Below are 18,238 nucleotides of genomic sequence, written 5' to 3' on the forward strand. Positions count from 1 at the left end.
GGAGTATAAGCAACAAATGCTAATGCCAATGGTGCTGCCCTGTTTTCAGCCTGTTATGACAGTTTATGACAGTCCCAAATCTGAAGAAATCAGCCCCGAATGATCAAGACCAATGCCCAAAGCTTGAATGACATCAAACGTGAAGTCTATAGCCCTCTTGATCAAGGTAGAGAGCAAGAAGCAATGGCCAAGTGTGGAGCTGAAGTAGATGAGTGCTCACAGCCTGGAAAAAAATGATGCAATCTGTCCTGTTGGTGCTGAACTTGCTGCTGCTCCACATGGGCTGAAAAGGGGGTAATGAGGGGCTCAAGAAGGGCCTATCAAAGGCCTATGACAAGCCTCTTTGAGCCTTGATAGGTGTAAGGCACAATATGAGGGGAATAAGCTTCAAGGGTTTGAAGCCATGGCTGCCCTTGCTATTTGCAACCTGTAGACTGAAATAAAACCCTGAAAGAATGATCAAATACCTCAGTATCAATGCCTTGAAGGTGCCTCAATAGGCTGGGAAGGTGCTCGGGAAGCCGGGGAGTGACGGGAGCTCGGGGAGATCGGATATGGCTGCCGGGATGGAGATCCAATGCGTGAAGCGAGTCGATGCGAAGGTCGGGAAGCACCGAGTCGAGCTCGAGCAAGAGAATGCCAAGCTCTGATACCAGTTGAAAGGTGAGAAGGATCGAAGCTTGCACGCGAGCTATGGCGGGAGAGCAAGAGCAAGAAAGAGAGAGACAAGAAATGGGAACTCCAACAGTCACAATGTGTGACCGGGCCTTCCTTTATTCAAACTGTCACTAAAAGAATAAAGAATAAAGTGACGTGACGGGCGCCCGCCACCTGCAGTGTGCAGTGGCGGGTACTGTCAGTGTAGTAATACACGGGGCGGCACGGCGGAGGTGCCTTTATCCCCAACAGCATTGCAGGTCCATGCTTGGGCTGATTTGAGATCTGCAAAAGAGCTTAAAGTTGATTGATGGGGCAGTTAATTCCTTCTTTGGAGCACCCACATCTGGAGTAGAGCTACCATCAGGGGAAATTCATCTGGTGGAGCAAAGGATACAAAGTGATTGAGAGCAAGAGGACAGAACCTTTGTGTGGGAGATCAAAGTCTTATGCCATCACTACTTACGAATGTTGACAAGTATCCCTATTGTGGGGCCCCATAAATAGAATATAAACAAAACAATTTGTCATCAGCTAGAATATAGGCGCTCATCAGCTGAAAATAATATAAACGAAATAATGTATCATCAGTTGGAATATAGACCCTCATCAGCTAGAAAGAATATAAGCCTTGAGTGGCAATGCCATACAGGCAATCTAGCAAGTGCTTCTGACTGTGTATGTTGTTGACAACAACGTGGAAGCTTTCCTCAGAGCTGAAATAAAATGGAAGAACCTCACAAGCAAATCAATCCGTTGCAGTTGTGGTATTAGATTCAAATACCATTTGAATTCTTCACTTGATGAGATGCCTTTATAATCTATACGCTTGCCATCATCTGGTACATATTGCTCGAATATTGCAAGAGTAATCTTTCGAAGGCACACCTCCATGTCTTGGCCTACTTTGGGTTCAAGCTCATTTATCCTAGTGTAATGTGTCCTCTAGTATCATCCAGGACACGTCTTAGCAGTCCATCGGAAAGGATGTCTAGAAAGCTTCGCCCGGCACTCCCATGGAATGTCACGGGGTTTGTGATTTAGGGCTTTCCACGTCTGCCACATAGCGGAAGTATTCCGACCGTTCCCACTTAGGATCGACCTAAATTAGGGCTTTTCCTGATTGGTCATTTCCTAACAGCAACTAGCATCGGACCCAAGCGAACTACTTTACGCAGAAACGCCAAGTCCGAAGCGGATTCACGCTGCACTTGGTTTAAGGAGAATGGGAAACAAGAGGGATGCAAAGTTGAACCTCTCTGCCATAAGGCATAGTCCCATTCCGTTCCCCTAAAACAGCGTAAATCGGGTTAAATCATAACTCTAGGTCAACACTTTTGTTGTTCATGTCCTTTGACGATCATCCCGTTGTTCCTCGTGATTTGAGAAAAGTTCCCGACCAACCGAGACCACCCATCCGTAGGATGGACCTATGGCCCATCCTTCGCACTTCCCTCGGGTTGTTTTAGTTATTTAATTATCTAACACATTAGTTGGACATGAAACAACCATCTTCTTTAATTAACCCGTTAGGCACTGGTTCCTTCACGTAATCTTATCACTTGACATAGAAAAACAATATCAGACAAGTTCTTTATTAATAGGTCATCATATTTATCTTTGAAATACAAAGAGTTCCGCCCGTAGGCTTATCCACAATCCCCTCGAAGGCTATCCAGCAATCTACAAGGATCACTATTCCAAGTTTCCGCCTATAGACTAGTATGCGGGCCTCGAGATCCAATCCCAAGTCACGTTAGCCTCTTGTGCAGGACCCGCAAGGCGAGGGATTTACGGCCAGAGCTCCCCCTGGCACCCAAGCGTCCTCCTGCTCCAAGTAGCACTCAACGGAGATACCTCTTGCGGCGGGTTCGGTCCACGTTCCCGGTGCGGTCAACAACCCCCTTGGTTAGGGTCAGACATGCAATGGGGGGTAACTGAAGCTGCCTCTCCCTTCAGGCCTTCAACCTGAAGTATAGATATTCATTTATCTTTTAATTCATTGGTCAAAGAGTACTCTAAAACTTGTAACAAGCACAAACATTTCCATTGATCGTTTTTATTGGCAAACTGCTAAGGAATGAATCCTTCCTTTCGAATGCATCCAACACTCGATCCGGAATGACTTGCAACATGGCAAGATCCGCTATATCTTGGGTTAGGGTGTACCTTATTAACCCAACTTGGTCAAACCTTAAAGTTCATTGGGTACTTCAGTTTTTGGTCTTTAATCTCCAATTAATCTTCCTTACTCAAGAAGGATATCAAAGTATACATCCTCTTGCAAGATAACTTGCGTAAGGATCCGCCATCCTTGTTGCAAGAATTTGACCTTTCTTCTTGTGATTCAGTCACAAGACCATATGACTCCGTACTTGCTGCGCAAGTCCCGCATCGTACTATGCGATAATGGAGTCACGAAACAATCCGTTTCAAGTTTTTTAAGCTGACATTGTTAGACCTAGGGTTTCCTAGCTTTATTTTTGTAAGAACCTCAGGGACAAACCCTAGTTCCTTTTACGATAACAATTTACTGACCCTACATTCATGGAATGTGGGCAAGTATTTAAGGTATAGACGTTTCTTGGAATTTAACTCATTCCCAACGAATATTTCTCAACATAGGTATTTTTAAGTTTATATCAATTTGGTTAATTCTAGAAGGTAACTTCGAGATTACTTCCACATGATTTGTTATCTATGTGTCAATTGATTTTTCAATCCTAAACTTTATCGATTTGAGGTTAGGTTAATTCCAACTAATCTTCCCTTTTCTTTGCGAACAAAACTCATGCTAAATAAGCAACCTTTTTCTTGTTAAGTTATGCAGTTAACAACAATAATTTCAAAGAGTTTATGCATCGTAAGAGTCCTTTCATGATTTGCACTTTCCATGATGATTCATTGTAAAAAGAATAGGGATTTATAGTGGGAGATGCAGTTTTATACCTTTAGGCTTAACTGAAGTATACTACTTTAATGGGTAATAATCTAGCTCATAATTCATTTCAATGCATAAAGCTATTTGAAAAAAAAATTACGTTTATACTTTATTTATTTTGCATGTTCCATTAGATGTATTAATGACTAAATTCCTTCGTCCTGAATAACTAGGACAAAATATATCCTATTTCTAACAATTTACCTTGCAAGATTGAATTACAACAATATCAAATAATAATTTAGAAAGGAAAACCTGAGTTTGGGGTGAGATATCCACATGGATACCGGGAGATGACCCTCCTCCAGCTGCGCCTTGGATTTTTTTAGGAGACATCGCAATTGTAGTTCTTCGGAAGTAGAAGCAACTTTACACTCCTTTTAGGAATTCCACCGTTGCTCCCTTGCAACTCAATACTTTTCTTCTCTTTTTCAAGTAGGGGAAAAAAATCAAAGTCCCAAGGATATTTTGAAAAGGGTAAGGAATGGCTAAGGATTTTAACCACGGGAGAAATGGGGAGTAATCCCTTATGAGCTCAAAACATGAGGGGGTCTTCGATATATCACAAGGGAAGGGAGATAAGGGATTCTACACAGGGGGGTTTTCAATATGTCACGGACAGGGGCTTAAGGGTTTAGACACGGGGTTCCACCACCCATGAAAGAAGGGCAAATAATGCTTTAGACACGGGGGGGTGAAAGGTTTTCGAGAGGCACAATAGGGGGTGAAAGGGATTTATACGGCCCAAGACAAAGGATTATTGAGTTTAGCACCATGGGAAGGGGGGGGGCGGAGGGGGTAGGGCGAATTTGGTGAGGCACAAGAAGGAATGAAAGGCCCCGGAGGGGGGGTGTGAGGGGGAAAGGGTTTAACCCCAAGGGGAAAAGGGGCTAAGATGGCCCCCCCCTTTGGAAGCTTCTATGCTTCCTGACTTCCATGCGGGGGTGGGGGGGCGGGGTGTAAGGGCTTTGTAGCTATACCATGCCGTTGCTACCGATTGCACCTATATAGGGAGTAGTAGTGACTCAAAGCCCTACCTTGTTTCCACTCTACGTGTGATTCCCTATACCCAGTGGTGAACCCTCTTAGTGCGGCGTCACGAGGGTGTAGTCCTGGGATGTGTCTATGTTGTCTCGCTTTTTGGATTGAATAATACAAGAGTATACCTTGAGCTCATATCGTGTTACCTTTCTGTGCCGTGTTGTGTGCATAACGAGTGCAAGTTTATCACACTTGGTATCAGAGCAACTCTTGCTCGGAGTGAAGGAGTGCTCACGGAAGCAGGAGGAAAGATCTAGTGCCCCGAAGAGATCAAAGTTGTAACGACCCACAGCGGGACGCCCCGCGTCGTGTGGCCCCACGTCGCATCACCCCAGGCCGCGTCGATCCTCGTTGCGTCGCTCCGGCGTGACGCCCCAACCTCGACATCCCACCGTCTGAAGACGTGACGCGGCTTCCCCGTGGCACGACCCACACCACCACAGGCGAAACGCGGCTTCCCCACGTCGACACCACCACCAACCACATGGAGGACGAAAGGGAGAATGTCACCCTCCCAAGACTGGAGGAGAGGAAGAAGAGTAGGGGGCAAGAATGGAGAGTGGCCCAAGGGAAGAAGGTGGCCAAACTAGAAAGACAATTAGATGGTATGTCAAGCATGCTAGAATCGATATGGAGGAACATGCAGATGAAAAAAGAGGAGGAAGAAATGAGGAAAAAACTAGAAGTAGAGCAGGGCTATAGAGAATGGGTGATTCAACAACAAAAAGAGGAGAAAAGACACCGAATGCAAGAGGAGATGGATAGAATGGGTAGAGAGGAGACATCTAGGAGGGCGCAAGATACAAGGAAGGAGAAGGAGAAAGTAGTAGAATTAGGAAGCAAAAAGAAAGACAAGAAGAAGGAGAAGAAGCACCATCGCAAAGAAGAGGAAGATAGCAGTAGTTCAGAAGATGATTATGGAAAATTCAAGATGCCCCAACCCGCCAAGTACAAGGGAGAGAGAGATGGGTTGGTCCTGAAGAAATGGATCACAGAGGTGGACAGGTACTTAAAGTATTCACGAATTACCGAAGACAGGAAGGCGGAGGTGGCAGCCATTTACTTGGAGGAGGATGCTGCCAGTTGGTACCTGCTAGAACAAGAGCAGGGCCACACAATCTTTTCGTGGAAAGAACTCCAGGAAGAACTGAAGGACTACTTTATTCCAAAGATGGAGAAATTCAAAGTGAGAGATGAATGGAGGAACCTCAAGCAAACACAAGGAAAGATGAAAGAATATGTCAGCAACTATAGGCAGATCATGCTGCAGCTACCAAACATGGATACAGACACTAAACTACATGGATTTTTGTTTGGGATGCAAGAATGGGCTAGAAGAGATGTGGAGAGACAGGAGCCAACAAGCTTAGCAGAAGCCATGAGAATGGCCGAACAACTGGTGGACCTGGAAGGCAAAAGAACAGCACAAGGGAATCAAAACATGTTCAACAACAACTTCAACAACACCTTCAACAACAACAACTCATGGAACCAGAGGCCCAATGCTCCTAGAGGGGCATTCACAGATACAAGGAGCCAAAACACCACTACCACCACGTCCGTATCACAAACCGCATTAGTACCAAGAGGAGTAGCAGGAAGATGGGGAAATAATCACTACAGGCCAACCCCTAACACATCATATGGGCCCGCAGGATCAAATACATCATGGTGGAGACCCCCAGGCCCTTCCACCGGCATCAGATGCTTCAAATGTGGGGGTCCACACTACTAAAATAGATGCCCAATAGAAGATACAGCTTCATCAAGTGGATCAAGGGTGAATGAAACTTGTGCATATGGAGGAGAAGAACCACAACCACCACGTATCCAGGAAATTCCAAATGGGAGTGAAGAAAGCATGGACCACCCAAGGGTAGGGTCATGCCCGACCCCAACGCATGGCAGCCAGGGTAGTGGCAGTCCACCATCTATACATCAAAGGCTGAGTGGGCGAAGGAAACCAACCTATCATGGTGGACACAGGAGCAACACACAACTTCATGAAACCAGGGTGTGCAGCAAAACATGGATTGAAACTATCAAAGGCCCCAGAAGGATTAACAGTAACATTCGCACAAGGAGAAGCCAAGGAAGTAAAACAAGTCTTTGCAGTCCAAGTGGAAGCCGACAAGTGGAAAGTGAAACTCAACTTCTTAGTAATCCCCATGGATGATTTTGAAGTGATATTGGGCTTAGAATTCTATGACAAGTATGTCATTGCAATGTTTGGTAAAGGTGTGAATGAAATGATGCTAGATATGCAAGGAGAAGGCGTTAGAGTGCCATGCGAAAGAATGCAGCTACCTGGCAGGACCCCAATCAAGGTGCAAATGAAGGAGAATAAGCCACGAGTATCATGCCAAACAGTAAAACCAACTGCAAACCAACCAAAGGGCCAGACCCAAAAAGCACCGGTCCAAGGGACCGTTATCAGGCCACGTATCATGACATGCAGTGCAAAGCAAGTCAAAAAATCAGTCAAGCAAGGAGATATGGTCTATCTGTGTATGATCCGACCAATTGAAGAAGAAGAAAATGGCAAGAAACCCAAACAACAGAATAGGAACACAGAGGTGGCAAAAATACTTGAAGAATTCAAAGATGTAATGCCAACCAAGCTACCGAAGGGTCTACCACCCAGGCGAGATGTGGATCACAAGATTGAGCTGATTCCAGGGTCTGCTCCACTGGCCCGAGCTCCCTATCGCATGAACCACACTGAGCTCATGGAATTGAAGAAGCAACTACATGAACTAGAAGAACAAGGATTCATACGCCCTAGCAAATCCCCCTTTGGTGCCCCAGTGTTGTTTATAAAGAAGAAGGATAGGGGACTTAGACTCTGTGTAGATTATAGGGCTCTTAAAAAAATCACCATTAAAAAAAATACCCTATGCCCCTAGTGGAAGACCTCTTAGATAGACTGCACGGGGCCAAGTACTTCAGTCGGATTGATCTTAGATCAGGATACCACCAAATCCGCATAGCCGAAGAAGATATCCCAAAAACAGCCTTCCGTACCCGATATGGTAGTTTTGAGTGGTTAGTCTTAGGGTTCGGCCTAAGAAATGGGCCAGGCACATTTTGTGGCCTAATGGATGGAATTTTTAGACCGGAGATAGATATCTTTGTTATTATCTACATAGATGACCTCCTAGTCTACAACAAGACCTTAGAAGAGCACAAGTAGCACTTACGCCGAGTTTTTGAGAAACTCAAGAGATTGTATATCCCCAACAATGTGGAATTAAAGAAACTCATCCTACATGAGATACATGATGGCAAAATTGGAGGCCACAAAGGGCAAAGCAAAACCTTGGAGGCCCTTAGGAAGCAGTTATTTTGGCCGAACATGAAGGAAGAAGTGATAGACTACATCAAAACTTGCCCCACTTGCCAAATGGTCAAAGCACCAAGATCAAGACTAGCCGAACTACTACAACAATTACCAGTACCTAACCGCCCATGGGATGTCATCAGCATGGACTTCATTGTGGAACTACCTGAGTCCCACGGGTACACAATCATCTTTGTAGTGGTGGACTATTTCTCCAAACAGGCCCACTTCATCTCGGCCAAACCACCACTGAATGCCAAGGAGGTATCACGCCTCTTCTTCACACATGTATTCAAACTGCATGGCTTACCACTGGCCATTGTGTCAGATAGAGATGGAAGATTCATGAGCGACATGTGGAAGGAACTTTTCAAGAATCTGGAAACACAACTGAGATTCTCATCATCCTTCCACCCGGAGACAGACAGATAGATAGAACGAGTCAACCAAGGCATCGAAGATTACCTCCGTAGCTATGCTTGAGTGGACCAGAAAGATTGGACCTTGTACCTTGATGTCTTGGAATTCCACTATAATAGCTCCATCCGCTCGGCAACGGGGTACACTCCCTTTGAGTTGGCCACAGGAAAAGAAGTCATTACACCACTGGCCTTAGCATCCGGAGCGGCCAAAGCAGAGGATCAAGATGCAGAAGAATTCTTGAAGAAATGGAGAGATCGCAATGCAGTAGCTAAGCAAAGTCTCGAGCAGAGCAAGATAACCATGACAGAGCAAGCAAACAAGAAGAGAAAGGCTGTACTATTCGCCAAAGGAGACATGGTCCTAGTGAGCTCTAAGAATATGTCACTTCCCAAAAACATGACCCCCAAGTTCAATCACCGCTACTATGGACCCTACCGAATCACTCAAGTGCTGAACGAAGTCACCTACAAGCTAGACCTGCCAGACAGTGTTTGTGTTCATAATGCATTTCATGCTCGTCTTCTGCGCAGGTTCTATCCCGACAACCAATGGGGACGATGCGTACCAATGCTCCATTCCAATGGTCCCTTCGAAGTAGTAGCATTCCTCTGACGCTGGGAACAAAGAGGCTTCCCCGAATACCTCACCAAGTGGCGCGGGTGTCCACTCAAGGAGGCCACTTGGATCTCAGAAGTGGAGGCCCGTGAACGGAAAAGGATGCCTTCGCCCTTTGGCTCAAGGAGAACCCCGCTGCTCCTTCTACCGACCCTTGAGCCGCCCCAGCACTCCAACAAATAATGCGGTTCTCAATCATAGACCCCAAATGTGCCTCCACTCCTCAAATGTAATCGAGTCGAGGGTGGACTCGCAAGGTAGCAATCATCACAAATAACTCCATCAAACGAGAAAGCCCCCAATGTCTTAGTGCGGTAGACACTGGCCAGTCTGATAGTATAGACTGTGTTAAGACCCTGCGGTCCCCTTAGACCAGCAGACACTGACCAGCTTGCTAGGAAAATCTGCGTTAAGACCCCAGATGAGTCAAAATAACAAACGCTACCCTTAGATTGCTGAGGTCAACAATCTAGTAAGCAGGGTTGAGTGTAAGGGCTTTGTAGCTATACCATGCCGTTGCTACCGATTGCACCTGTATAGGGAGTAGTAGTGACTCACAGCCCTGCCTTGTTTCCACTCTACATGTGATTCCCTATACCCAGTGGTGAACCCTCTTATGTGCGGCGTCACGAGGGTGTAGTCCTGGAATGTGTCTATGTTGTCCCGCTTTTTGGATTGAATAATACAAGAGTATACCTTGAGCTCATATCGTGTTACCTTTCTGTGCCGTGTTGAGTGCGTAACGAGTGCAGGTTTATCACAGGGGGTTGGGGGGGGTAACTTAGGTCGTGTATTGATGGTGACTCGGCGGCTAGTGGCAGCTCATGGAAATTTCCCCTCCTGACCGTCGCACCGCCTCCGTCAGTAGGTTCAGAGTCCTCCCTCCTCGTCGACAACAGCGGTAGTGCCGACACAGGCAACCCTCCTCCTTTATGATAGGTGGTAGCAACGTCCTCTCAATCACTGTCCTTTCCTCCCGTTTTCTCCTTTTTTTTCCCTGCAGCCCTCCCTCCCCTCAATCATATAGGGGAAGGGATAAGGTCCTCCTCACCCTTGTGTGTCCGCTTGCATGGCACTACCACCTGCGTGCCCCCACCGAGGAGCTTCAGCATGGTTACTATTCCCCTCCCCTTCCAGCACGACAGTCGGCTGGGGAGTGGAATAATGAAAAAAAAAATTGCATTATCCTAAAAAAATTTTATCTAATTATTCATTACCCGAAAAGGGTTAGTTCACGTGAAGAGAAATTTATAACTTTACACCTAGCTTTGAAAATGAAGCATTTTGTGTATATGACTGGATCATGCTCTAAAAACTTGAAGTAAAATCCACAATCTGATTCAGAACAGAGAAGTTGGCCAGTCACCGTTGACCTATACAAGGGCATACACCACATACCTTTGCAAAGAGTCTTAAGAGTGGTAGAGATCCAGCAACGGTATAAATATGGTTGCATGCATTCAAACCTTTGACTTAGATTTTGTCTGCAACCCCTTATCATCATCCAATATCTACTCAATGCTTACCATGTCTGAAAAACCAACCTGCTTCATCAAGATGCCACGTGAGAAGAGTTGTGAGTCCATATCAGAATTCTGCTTGGATTAGTACACACAAGGAGGGCAAATAGTTACAAACATACAAAGGAGAGGATAGCAGCCTTATAAGAGCAGTAGAGATCATCCATCAGTAGTATACACATGTAATACAACACATTACATCCCTCCTTAGAATGTTAATATGCTTTTGCATACATTCACAACCTTTGACTCTTTCAACAGTGTCTTCTCTCTCACAATTATGCTCTTTTGCCAAAATGTCAACAACCTCATACCCTACAAAGCACTTGCTAAACCAGCACATTTTGTAAAATCTATCTTTGATTTGCACCTTTTCCATCAGAGTTTCTGCCAATTCATCTGTATTTCCCATAACACGATCATCATCCTCGAGAGTGACAGGAGGCAGGGGAGCCATTGCTGGGCATTCATTTTCAAAGACGTGCTTCAACTTTTCATCCAACTCTCTAGAAGCTTCCATAGTCTTGAGCTCCACAAGGCCACCAACGAAAACTTCATTGAAGAAGACTTGTGCTAGGGAGGATGTCCCTGTCCTTTCCTCGAGTTCGAGTTTTGTGTTGGGGTAAATATCAACATTGATCTCCACAAAGGGAAGGCACTTTTTACAAAGATCAACATTGATCTCCACAAAGGGAATGCACTTTCTACGAAGGAGCTGACGCACAGCTCGACAATCTTCACAACCAGACATGGAGAAGAAGGTGATTCTACCTTTGATCTTGAGAGAAGCATCTTTTTCCTCCTCTCTTTCCACAGCCAGGGATTTCTCTGCTTCGTTCGATGTCGTTGCTGCTTGTGCAAAAGCGGTCTGTGCAATTGTGCACATCTCCACGAACGAAGAGGCCTTCCTCAGGAACAATCCCATGGTAGAATCAGCACGAGGCATGTCCGATTCAACAAGAAAACAAGATAGATCACCTAAACCCGAAGACAGAAAGCCTCCCGAATCCAGGCGGCAGCCAAGCTTCTGCAGAGAGGAAGTGCTCTTGTTCCGGCGGTTCTTCTTCCAGAGGGGCTGCTCGCAGGTGGTGTAACCAGACAGGGAAGCCATAACCACAGAGAGAGAGAGATGACATAACCACAGAGAAAGAGAGATGACAGAAGAAAACCTGTGAAAAAAGCTGCTTCTTTTTCCTGGTTGCTATGGACTGCTAGTGGTAAGCAGAGAAGCAGTAGTGAGCATGTCATGTAGAGGAAGGATGTTGTAGACCTCCTCGTCCTCCCAACTGTAATATCCTCTCTGCGCCATGGTGGGAGGCACACTATATATGGCCCCATGAACAGAATATAAATAAAACAATTTGTCATCAGCTGGAATATAGACGCTCATTAGCTGGAAAGAATATAAACGAAACTCATTGCAGGACAATAATTCGAGACTTTATCCTCCTTTAAGGATTCCAGGGAGGTTCAGAATTGTCTGCCTGCGCGGCCATAGCCGAATCTTGTGCGATTGCCTACTACCGTTAGGTTCAGAATTGTGTGCCTGCGCGGCCATAGCCAAATCCTGTGCCACTGTCTGCTACCGTTTTACTATGAGGAAGCATCGATAGGGCTGGTCTACAGCGTGCTGACAACTATATATAGCTAACAGGGGCGTTATATATAGACAGACTATATATAGCTAACAGTTCTTATTGCAATAAAAATGGTCACACTACAAATGATTGCTGGGAAAAACAATATGATGAAGAACATGGTATTAGAAAAAAAAAACCATGCTTATCCAAATATTATTCTCCTTGTGACTACTACAAAAAGAGTGAGCATCCAACCCATCTATGTTTCAAGAGGAATTTTTATTCAAATCATAATAGGGCATATGTTGCTACACATAACAACACCACTCAAGAAGCAAATTGTGTGAGTTATTCTCTCTCTCGGGAAAGGAAACTTCATGTTCATGATGGATATATTTTAATTATTGATTTTGGTGCTATGGAAAACATGACATATCAATCCACCATTAAATACCGATATATTCAGATGTTGATGACTTTTGATCTTACGACCTTTTTTTATGACTTCTTAAAATACACCATTGTTTTTCTCTTGTGATATAAATCAAAAGATTTATTATCTTTTAAGCAATATCAAAAATTTGTAGAACTTCATACTGGTTGTCGCATCAAGAAATTTTGCAATGATAATGGTGGAGAATATATTTCAAATGATGTTGATGATTATTGTACTGGGCAAACATGGTCACTAGAGGACATTGATGATACAAATATTCACAACCTATTATTGCTAATGATGACCTTGGCATCGATCTTTATGTTGATCTTTCAATTGATAATGAGCATGGTACTTGTCATGTTTAGGATCTTCCAATTGATAATGAGCATGGTACTTGTCATGTTTATGATGCTCATATTGTTGAGAATGCTCTCAATATTTGTGAAGACCCTATCTCTTATAGTGATTCCATGTCATCCCCACAAAAGGAACAATGGTAGGAGGCCATGGAAGCTGAGTGTGAATCTCTTCTCTCTAAAGGTACATGGGTTCTAATTGAGTTACCACCTAGGGACGTACTGCTATTAAATGCAATTGGGTTTATAAGACTAAAACAAAAGCAGATGGAACATTTAACAAATTCAAAGCAAGACTATTTGCCAAAGGTTTCTCACAAAATTGTAGCAGTTGATTATCAAGAAACTTTCCTACTTGTTATTTGTATTACTAGTATTCAGGTCTTGTTAGTTTTTCCTATTGAGTTTGATTTGGAGGTTCACCAAATGGATGTGAGAATTTCTTTTCTTAATGGAACCACATATTCAAGAATTTGGTAATTTTCATAAAGTTTAGAAATTCCTAATGTGACTAATATTTGGCCACATGGTCAAATCTTATCCCCTTACTTGAAGGTGAAATTTTTCTAGATACTATATAAGAAATCCCCCCAAGTCCCACTCTCAAATATAGGGTTAAGATTGAGCCACTTGGTTATGTGAAAGTGGAACTTGGGAGATACCCAAATTCTCTAATATGTATTATGGCGATTTAAAGGAAGAGATGTACATGGAGCGACCAAAGGGATTTGTAGTCAAACACAAGGAAAATCTTGCTTACAAACTTCATTGAGAACTCTATGGTCTCAAATAATATTCATGAGCTTGGTATCAAAATTTTGGTCTCTTCCTTACAAAACAAGGTCTTATCTCTTATTCTTGAAATCCTAACTTATATTTCAAGCATTGTAATAATAGTTTTGTTATTCTTGCTCTATATGTGGATGATACCATACTTGTTTTTAACAATCTCAACTTCCTTCAACAAGTAAAGAAGGTTTTATCTTTCATATTTGACATGGTCGATCTTGGAGACATACACTTATGTCTTGGTATTTAGATTCAAAACTATCGAGAAAAGAGTGTTTTATTACTGCATCAAATAAAGTTCATTGAAGATATTATTCAAAAGTTTGGTTTGGGTTCTGCACATCCTACCAGTACTCCTTGTCTCGTGAGATCTACAAAAAACTCTCACTTTCTACAAAATGATCGATAATTAGCATTTCATCGACCTTATGCTAATCTTGTTAGATGCCTTCAATTTGCTCGCCTAAATTCTTGCCCTGACATTCTTTTTGCTGCAATTTTTCTTGGACAATATCTTAGTTCTCCATGCCTTAAACATTGAACTGCAGCTAAATGAGTTTTAAAGTATTTGAAAGGCACTAAAGATTTTGGGTTGGTTTATTAGTGCAAACAAAACTCTAATTCTCTACATTCACTTCAACTTTTTGGTTATATAGATGCAGATTGGGGAAGCTCTCACTTATCTATGCATTCTACAAGTGGAAATTGTTTCTTTATCAATGGTTGACTTGTTTCTTAGACTAGCAAGAAACAATGTTGTGTTCTTATTTCCACTATTGAGGCTGAATATGTATCTGCATCTTTAGCAATTCGAGAGTTAGTATGGCTTCGACATGTTCTATTAGATATTGGTTATCCTCCTCTCTCCAACACACTACTTCAATGTGATAACCAAAGTGCTATTTGTCTTGCTAAAGACTATGTTCAACATAACAAGTCTAAATATATTGCAATACATAATCATTATGTTCAATATGAAGTAAAGAAATGCATGATCAGATGACTACATATATATTCACCATAGGCACGCTTCACTCTAGTGTGCTTGGAACTTGAAGTTGTCTCAACTTCAATATTTGGGAATTAATCTACTAAGACATTGTAGTGCCATTGTACATACTCCTTGTAGGAACCATACACTTCACATATGCACATACACCTTAGATCTCTTGGTCATCTTTGTACATACATATTCAGTTTTACTTCACATGCACGGATTCACTTTACATGCACACAATAATCCTTCTTGATCATGTTTGTACATTTGTATATAGGAGCTTAGGTTTTTCCCATGTGCTCCCCAAGGATTTTTTCATCCACAACTAGATACCTTTGTTTGAGTGGGGGTGTTGGAGCTATATATAGCTCACCCTATCTACAGTAGGTCTCACCTATATATATATAGATTGTGATCAATATGATATAGTCTTTGGGAGTGTATATGGTGTGTCTCTTCTCTCTATATCGTGTCTCTACATATCTTCTCTCTCTACATTTCAATACTTACTCCAAGGAACCTTTTTCCATTTGATTTTTTCTTGGCCTCCCGCATGCAATGTCCCCCATGTCCAGTATCGAAATCGCAATCTAAAAATTTTGACATGTCTATTTGAGACTCCCGCACTCTGGCACTTGACATGTCAATCTAACCACTCAAAAAGTTTATAAAAATCGAAAACTGCTATGGGGTTTGTCTTCATATGAAACTTTAAAATTAATCTTTCACTAATGCCTAAAATGATTAGATCTGCCTTCGTCGCTTCTAATGGGCTCACATTTCCGCTTCAAAATGACAAATTTTGGCATGCTTTTGGCTATTTATCTAGCTTAAAATTCTACTCTCAACTTAGACCTCCACCCTCTATGGATTTGCCTTACCCGATGCCAAAAGGTTAACCCAGTGAAGTGTGTGTTCGCTATGTAGGGAGGTATGGTTCTAGGACATGCCATTTCTAGAGTTGGCATTGCTATTGATCCATGGAGGTGGAAGTTCCCAAATCTCCCGTAGTGGTTTTGTGGTTTCTAGGTAGGTTTCCTGCATGGGCATCATCTGTAGATATTGGCCTTTATTGCTATTTCCTTGAATAAGCTAGCATATGTTTCAAATTCGTCATACTAATGGGATGAAACGTATTTGGCTTTCCAATTTCTTTTATTGATGCTACAAGGCTTTTCAATGGATTTAATTAATGTTGTCCAAGGCACTAATTCTCATACCTTTGGATTAGAATAAGGTGTTTCATGGGTTTTTGAATGCCTTAGCTTCTGCTATTTGCAATGACTCGATATATGAAGATTCTAACAACAATTGTTTTGAGCAAGCTTTCTTATCTAGTGTTTGAGATGTAGCTACACAAGAAGTACCGACAAACAAATTTCCTATCAAAGAAGCAGCTCTTCAAATGGGGATAGGTGATCCCCGTCTTCAATAGTCAGATGAGGAAACTAATGAGTAAACTCAAATTTTCTTGGAGCAAACCATTCTGGGTATTCTATAGCACCATCTGTAATGCTCTTTATCTTATAAATCTTCAAGGGACTCTCCTCCTACATACTGCCAATGGGTTTTGACTATGGCACTATCATGAAAAGGGCTTAGTATGCTCTTTTCCCTTGATCAAGGATTCCCTCAAGACTTTTGACTCTCCAAATTCTCTCTTTTTGATGGTGGTGGCACTTCAAGTCCAGATGGCTCCACTTGTGTTCTATGTGGCCTATGTAGCAAGAATTTATAGCCCTCACTCATTACTTTGGGTGGTCACTCTTTTTGGTGGTAGTACAAGGCTATGCATTGCAAGTGGTACTTATTATGCCTTGAGGAGTAGGTGGCTCATGGGCCAACATGAATTGGTGCACACTTTTCAGCCTTTGATCATTGGCAGAGCGACATTCAAATTCCAAATTTGATCGCAATTAGAATCAATTGTCTTTTGCAACTTGATGATTATTCTCTCCGATCACTCTGTGCCTCTCTTCTCGTGTGCCTTTTTTCTTCATGATCTTCCCTAATACCAAACCTAGGGGCAACATAATCACATTTGATAGGGTGGCTCCTATGGTTTTTGAGAGCCTAGAGACTATTCATCCCTTGGTGCATTCTCTTTACTTGGAGGCCTTCATTTCCTTGCCCTAGAATGCGACACTTGTGCATCCAAAGGCTGAGGTCATCACTACAAAACTTCATTAGGGCCATGTGGTTCAATTGGGATGGGCTTGTATGAGCTTCTGTGCAACTTCTTTAAAAACACTTGATGTTTCCCATTGGTAGTGAGAGGAAACTGCTCACTATTCTTAACATCCCACATATGAATGCCTTGTCTGACCCTTGCATCTTGGGTGAGTATAGACTAAATGGCATGTAGGAAACTAACAAGGCCAAGTAGGAGATTTTAAATTTTTTCTTGGAGGCACTATACCTGCAGGCCAAGACATTTGATGTCTCCAAGAAGGTGGCCTCCATGTTCTTCTTAGAGCATCATCCATGCCTAAATTAGTCAAAGGAGTTTTTGAAGGAGATCATCCATGAATGGAAACAGGTGGTAAATCATTCCACTTCCGTCAAAAACATGCATGACCATTTTTGATAGAGTGGAAAAATTCTCATTCCTAGCATGGCTAATTTTTCTAAGACTAGGTTACTTCTTGTAAGAATAATGGTTTATCTATCTTTTAGCTTTTTCAATCTACTTTTAACACTTTGTGAGGCTTTTGGTACAACATGCAAACCTTTTGTTATTTATCATTCTAAATGCATGGCGTCAGCTTGATGATGGAACCAATCTATTGGGTCATGTATCAAGATCACTATAAGATGCACCTTAATTTTGTCGCTTCTCAACATGATATGATGAAGCCAAATATTGATATAAGATGCATCTCAATGTTGGCCATACCATACTCAAGTATATTGGCAATGTGTATTTAGTTTAAGAATCTTTGATGTTCACAAGATCATGCATTGTGCTTTTGTAAGATAATGGTTAGATTTTGTTCTTCCAGCCTTGTGAAGCTATAGTAGTGACCTCAATGTCCTCTCTTCTCAAAACTAAAGGATGTACCTCAATGTTGATACAAGATGCATCTCAATTTTCTCTTCTCAACACTATAAGATGCAATTTAATAATTGATCTCAATGTTCTCTCTTCTGAACATGAGAGGATGCACCTCAAAGTTGATACAAGATGCACCTCAATGTTTCTCTTCTCAACACTATAAGATGCAATTTAAAATAAAGAATGTATTTAAGTATTTTGACATCTAAAAGTGGACAATGTGTTTTCATCCAATGATACTAATTGAATCTTTAGGGCTATCAATCTATGAACAACTTCAATTCCATGACTCAATTCAAGTCAACTACCCTTACTACACTGATGTGCACTATGACTAGTACTTTGACATCAAAGTAGTTTGATGCCACAACTTAGTTAAACTTGACATGCATTTAAAGTAGATTTTGTTATCATTTTCCAATTTGACATTGACATAAAAATTACTTGGACATTGTACATAGATTTTTGTTGAGTTACTCACTTAG

The 18,238-nt window shown here is 42.4% G+C and overlaps 1 protein-coding gene across 1 annotated transcript; it reads right to left on the reverse strand.

The window, feature by feature from the left end:
* Positions 1-1,314: 1,314 nt before the first annotated feature.
* Positions 1,315-11,853, reverse strand: LOC148022109 (uncharacterized). The gene is made up of 2 exons (XM_087696795.1): positions 10,716-11,853; positions 1,315-1,602 (listed from the first exon to the last, which is right to left on the reverse strand). Exons 1-2 carry the CDS (start codon positions 11,646-11,648, stop codon positions 1,315-1,317), a joined length of 1,221 nt encoding a protein of 406 aa, XP_087552921.1. The 5' UTR covers positions 11,649-11,853.
* Positions 11,854-18,238: the final 6,385 nt, after the last annotated feature.

This window comes from Lygodium microphyllum, chromosome 17 (genome assembly GCF_053477565.2).
Source record: "Lygodium microphyllum isolate KBCC chromosome 17, Lygodium_microphyllum_v1.1.10, whole genome shotgun sequence".
Taxonomy (NCBI): Eukaryota; Viridiplantae; Streptophyta; class Polypodiopsida; order Schizaeales; family Lygodiaceae; genus Lygodium; species Lygodium microphyllum.